Source organism: Leguminivora glycinivorella, chromosome 16 (genome assembly GCF_023078275.1).
Source record: "Leguminivora glycinivorella isolate SPB_JAAS2020 chromosome 16, LegGlyc_1.1, whole genome shotgun sequence".
NCBI classification, from domain to species: Eukaryota; Metazoa; Arthropoda; class Insecta; order Lepidoptera; family Tortricidae; genus Leguminivora; species Leguminivora glycinivorella.
Window position 1 is genome coordinate 5024393 of NC_062986.1, and position 6173 is coordinate 5030565.

The 6173-nt window shown below is 38.9% G+C and overlaps 1 protein-coding gene across 1 annotated transcript; it reads left to right on the forward strand.

Annotated features, from left to right (window-relative positions):
- The first annotated feature begins 202 nt into the window (after window positions 1–202).
- On the forward strand, window positions 203–955 carry LOC125234900. Its single transcript, XM_048141320.1, has one exon. The coding sequence runs from the start codon at window positions 203–205 to the stop codon at window positions 953–955; it is 753 nt and encodes a 250-aa protein (XP_047997277.1).
- Window positions 956–6173: the final 5218 nt, after the last annotated feature.

A 6173-nucleotide genomic window follows, 5' to 3' on the forward strand; every position in this document is an offset into this window, starting at 1 on the left:
CCAAATTTGACATCTCTAGGACCAGCGGTTTCGGCTGTGCGTTGATATGTCAGTCAGTCAGTCAATATCTTCTTTTATGTATATTTTTGATATTTAACGACGGACGGATTTAACGATTTGATGGACGGGGGCGTATTCTGACGTTTATAAAATGGAATGTGGAGTTAGGCAGGGAGGGTTATCTTCTCCTACTTTATTCAACATGTACATTAACGGCTTGATTGAGGAGCTCAGCAGCGCGGGTGTCGGATGCTCGGTCGACGGTTGTTTTGTTAACAACATCAGCTACGCAGACGACATGGTGCTGCTGAGCCCCTCAGTCAACGGACTCAGGATTCTGCTTGATATATGTGACAGGTATGCTGTGGCCCATGGACTACAATATAATGTAAAAAAGAGCGAGGTATTACTGTTTAAGTCTGGCACTAAAACATATCCCATTCCGCCAATAATGCTAAGTGGTTCTCCTCTTCAAACAGTCACTAAATTTAAATACCTGGGACATTGGGTCACAGATACTCTAAGAGATGACGCAGACATAGAAAGGGAGCGCAGAGCGCTGTCGGTGAGGTGTAATATGCTCTCTCGCAGGTTTGCACGTTGTTCTACACAGGTAAAAATAACTTTGTTTAAAACATACTGCCAAACTTTATACACGTGCAACCTGTGGAGTGATTACACTAAAAAAGCCTACAGTGCTCTGCGCGTCCAGTACAATAACGCCTTCAGGGGGATGTTGGGCCTGCCCTGGCGCTGCAGTGCGTCAGGAATGTTCGCCGCCTGGAGGACGGACGGCTTCCACGCCGTGATGCGGAAGCGGGTGGCGTCTCTGTGCGAGCGCGTGCGAGGCAGTACCAACACTCTCCTGAAGGTGATTGCTGAGAGGGTGGACAGCCCTATCCTCACGCACTGGATGTCCTTGCATCAGTCTAATTGTAGCTATACTTTCTACTAACGTATATTTAGTTTAGTTTTTAAGTTATTACTAACATAATATGGATGTGTGTCCGAAATAAATGCTTTCATTTCATTTCATTTCATTAAACCCCATTGCACCACAACAGGGGAGAAGGTATTTCACTTCCGCCTCGTTAGATTTTAAAAACGTTGTATTTATCGTGATCAGCGACCCGATAAACCATAAAAACGATACCCATATTGATTTTTTGACTTTATCACCCCCTTTTCACCCTTTTGGGGGTTAAATTTTCAAAAAACCTGAAACACGTATTCAGTCATATGTCTTAAGGAATCTTCCTGTGAAGTTTCGAATAAAATAGTCAAACTAATCTTGTTTCCCTATACAAACTTTGAACGCCCATTTGACCCCCTTAGGAGGTGAATTTTGGAAAATCCTTTCTTAGTGCTCCTCTACACTACATAAGGAACCTACGTGCCAAATTTGAAATCTCTAGGACCAGCGGTTTCGGCTGTGCGTTGATATGTCAGTCAGTCAGTCAATATCTTCTTTTATATATATTTTTGATATTTAAACCCCATTGCACTACAACAGGGGAGAAGGTATTTCACTTCCGCCTCGTTAGATTTTAAAAACGTTGTATTTATCGTGATCAGCGACCCGATAAACCATAAAAACGATACCCATATTGATTTTTTGACTTTATCACCCCCTTTTCACCCTTTTAGGGGTTAAATTTTCAAAAAACCTGAAACACGTATTCAGTCATATGTCTTAAGGAATCTTCCTGTGAAGTTTCGAATAAAATAGTCAAACTAATCTTGTTTCCCCATACAAACTTTGAACCCCCATTTGACCCCCTTAGGAGGTGAATTTTGGAAAATCCTTTCTTAGTGCTCCTCTACACTACATAAGGAACCTACGTGCCAAATTTGAAATCTCTAGGACCAGCGCTTTCGGCTGTGCGTTGATATGTCAGTCAGTCAGTCAGTCAGTCAGCTTCTTCTTTTATATATTTAGATAAATTGAAACCTTAATAATGTCTAGGTACTTACAAAATTTAAAATATTTTGTCGAGGATTTAAGTTTATTATTGTAAACTATGTATACTGTAAATATTATAACATACCTAATTTTGTTTGTCGGCTAAATATAACCCCTTGCCTTTTTATTCGAGCAATGCGTACTTTTTTCGTCTTATTAACTTTAACAAATGTTGTGTAGAAGTAAAGAGGATCGAGTATTATAGAGAGTTACTGTCAAAGTAGAATATGTAATCACAGTGCATAGACTGCCATATTTCGACACAAACTTGAAACTTTTGAACCTCAGTTTTGATAATTTGACCCATATTCTTAGCTTGATATGTGTTAAAATGTCAAATATTAATATTAGCGTCATCTAGCCGAGCGTTCCCCAAAGGTGTAACGCCATCTTGGCCACCGTACCTTTTTCTCTACGGCTTTGAGGTACGTTTTTTTCTTAGACCTTATCCGTCTATACGGAGTTACATATGTACATACATACATACATACAATCACGCCTGTATCCCATGAAGGGGTAGGCAGAGCACATGAAACTACTAAAGCTTCAGTGCCACTCTTGGCAAATAAGGGGTTGAAAGAAAACGAAACTGTGACATTACAGTGACAGGTTGCCAGCCTCTCGCCTACGCCACAATTTAACCCATATCCCATAGTCGCCTTCTACGACACCCACGGGAAGAAATGGGGTGGTGAAATTCTTAACCCGTCACCACACGGGTTACATATGTCTTTGGTATAAGTTTACTGAAACGTCCCACTTTATCGGTTACAATAAGGACGATATATCTATACGAGTAACCGGTCAAAACGTCCTTACGGCAAGCGACAAAGTGGGACATTTACCGGAATATGATAGAAATATTGGGGGACTTTAAGTAGATCAACTAGCCTCAAAGCAAAGGTTGTACTACGTCACACCTCGGACACTGGCGATTAAATATATGAAAGAGGCGCGTTCCTAGCACACAGTCTAAGCTCGTGTAGGTGAACGCGTACTATGCTTGTATGAGTGTGATATGACAGGTCGACTGTTCGCGTTTTTGACAGGCGGTAACTGTGAGGTAACCGAGAGGGGGTGGGCGGCACTTTCAGCGGGGAGCGGGAGTGACCATACTGTACGATAGTACTCTTTACTATACTGTGACTACGTACTACGTGCCTGTAAAAAGTATGTATATGTACTATCAGCTGCAAAAGTGCAAGGCGAATTTATCAATAAATTCATTCATAATTTCTCCATGCACTTTTGCAGCTGATAGTACCCATTTTACTGTTTGTTATCACTCCAAAAAGTGAAGATGAAATAAGCGGAAAATGGATGAACCCTACCAAGATAATGGCAGAAGTGGAATGAGCCTAGAAGTAGTAGAAGTAGAATGAGCCTAGTAGAAACTAGGAGTGTACACCCCTTGAGTTGCAGACGTCCAGGTTACGGAGACCGCTTTCCATCAACCGACGTGGTATAAAACAAAAAAAAGAAGTCCATTTTGTAATTACTGAATAGCAGCGGTGTTAAATAGGTATTTGTTTGTTTTACAAGGGGGCAAAGTTGTTGTTTAACCGCACGTGCCAATATTGATACCCGAGCATGCGAAAGATTCCAATATTGAACCGCGAGCGTAGCGAGTGGTTCAAAAAGTGGAATCTTGAGCGTTGCGAGGGTTTCAAGGCACGAAGGTTAAACAAACTTTGCCACCGAGTGAAACACAATTTTTTTCACCACACCAACACGAACAAAATACTGACTTTAAAACATCAAACTATATCAAATCTATCAATTTAATCAATATTTATGATTCAAAATCATCATTTACATGTAAACTATACCAGCCAGGTCAAGACATCAAGTTAAAATTTGTATGACTTGACTTGATTTGAATGACTTTGCTCTCTTGTGGATAAAATGCAATTTTGCTATCTGTTTTCGAATAGCAAAATAAGCCTTTACCAGTTGGTGTGGTGAAAATATATTTGCTGTTTACTATCTTGCAGGCGCGTAACGCGTAAGAGACTAATGAGGAGGCACACTCAAAGGTTATGACAGATGGCGCCACCCTATTAGTCCTTTGCACTTGCATTGCATAGATAAAGAATTTCATACGTGAGAGCGAGAAGATAATATGTTTTTTCTCTCTCTCACATATGAATGACAGTGACATGCCTAGACACTTGCACAGGCGCCGCCTGGCGGGATAAAATGTCAGTGTGCCTCCTCATTAGAATAGTGTAAATTTTGTTCAGTGATAAATCTTCATTATTTATTTACATACTAGCTTGTGCCCGCGGCTACGCTCGTATTGGAAAGAGACAAAAAGTAGCCTATGTCACTCTCCATCCCTTCAACTATCTCCATATTATCCACTTAAAAAATCACGTCAATGCAATTCGTCGCTCCGATTTGCCGTGAAAGACGGACAAACAAACAGACAACACACACTCTCCCATAATATAAGTATGGATTAAACAACAAGTCATTAATTGGGATCTAAATATATATTGGATGGCCTAATAAAACAAATTAATATGTTGTTTATTATTTTATTTTTATTAGTCAATCATTTGATTAATTCACTTATGAAATATAGTTTAACTTGGAACAACTAGAACTTATTTCTATTTCATGAGATTATAATACAAAATAGATGTCAAAGATTAACAACGCATTTATATATTTTGGATAAAAATCATTTAATCTTGTGTAATATAAAAACACACAATGTTTTTTTACCAATGAATTTAAATATTTAATTAATATTAATAGTATATAATCCTCATTTTCGTAATATTGTCATAGATAAAGTAAATTCATATCACAGATTACTTTATTAAAATTAATAATTATTTTATATTATTATATCTAATTATATCTAAATCTGGCTTTGAAAGTATTAGGTACAACTCTGTAATTCTTTGTATTGAGCATTGAGGTCCGCTACTAATAAAATGCCCCCCGATTCAATTACTTCCACTGAGTTATTCCTAACTGCAGTAAAAACGAAATACACACCCAAATTCTACTCATAATCTCGTATATTGCATTTTGTCTCATATAAAAATAAAACATTATTACACAACCTCGAGTCCAACCAACAACATGTTGATTGATTTTCCTTTATTAGCCAAATTTAATTTATTCCGCTAGTTAACAGACTTCATTTACCTACAATGCCTTTGAAAAACTCACTGATATAGCACGAAATTGACACACAATTATTAATTTCGGCGATTTTTTGTTCTAGCATAATTGCAGAAATCCCACTGAAGAAGCGGTGCCTCAGCAAACTCAGAGCCACTGACCAGACCGAAATGGCTTTTGACAGAGAAACGTCGGAAGCCAAGATCAACTATTGGTCGTCACGACACAGTAATAGCTATGGAAATAAAATTATGAAAACGGATTATAGGCATTTTTAGAATTTGGGGCGTAAGTTGTTAACAAAAATTAACTAGCTGTCAGTTTTGTGACGAAAATTAAGCATAAAATCTGTCTAGAAATTATTTTTTTCCACGTTCTCAATGTAGGATTTACTCAAAACAATGTTTTTATTGAAATTTCATTCTTAATTATTGTCACAAAACTAACAGCGAGTTAATTTTTGTTAACGACTTACGCTAATTTTGGGTCCCATAATCTGAAAATGCCCTTATAATGCGTATGATAATTACATATCGTCACTACTTTGAAAAAATCTCGTATCTCACGCTGCTCCTCAAAGTTAAAACGCAGTAAGTCTATATGCATTCCATACATACTTACTACAATTTTCTTTTCATTGACAGACGAAGATACAAGTTTTTTTAAAAGTAGTGACGATATTCAATAGTCGGATACGGTAAGATATTTTCCTTATAATTTCACATGTTTTGACGTCATATCATATCGGCCGGGTAATCTAGATGTCACGAAGTTAGCCGCGTAAAGTGAAGGCCCCGGGTTCTATTCCTGGCTCGGCCACCAGTGGACTTAGGCGCTTTTCCTTTCGTTCACCTATTTCAGTATATAAGTCATCATAAGGCAACTAGCTGCCCCTTCCGCTTTATATTTATAATACACCCCGACGTTTCCTTAGGGTCCCCCCACATCTAGCGTCTCGCGAGCGTCGCGTCGGGCCAACTGTATGGGCAAAGCCTGACGCCGCGTCAACGCGACGTCGACGCGGCGTCTTTTTCCATACAGTTGGCCCGACGCGACGCTCGCGAGACGCTAG

Bases quoted from the DNA above. Each gene is read 5' to 3' on its own strand.
- LOC125234900 (XM_048141320.1), top strand. From the start codon at position 203: ATGTACATTAACGGCTTGATTGAGGAGCTCAGCAGCGCGGGTGTCGGA.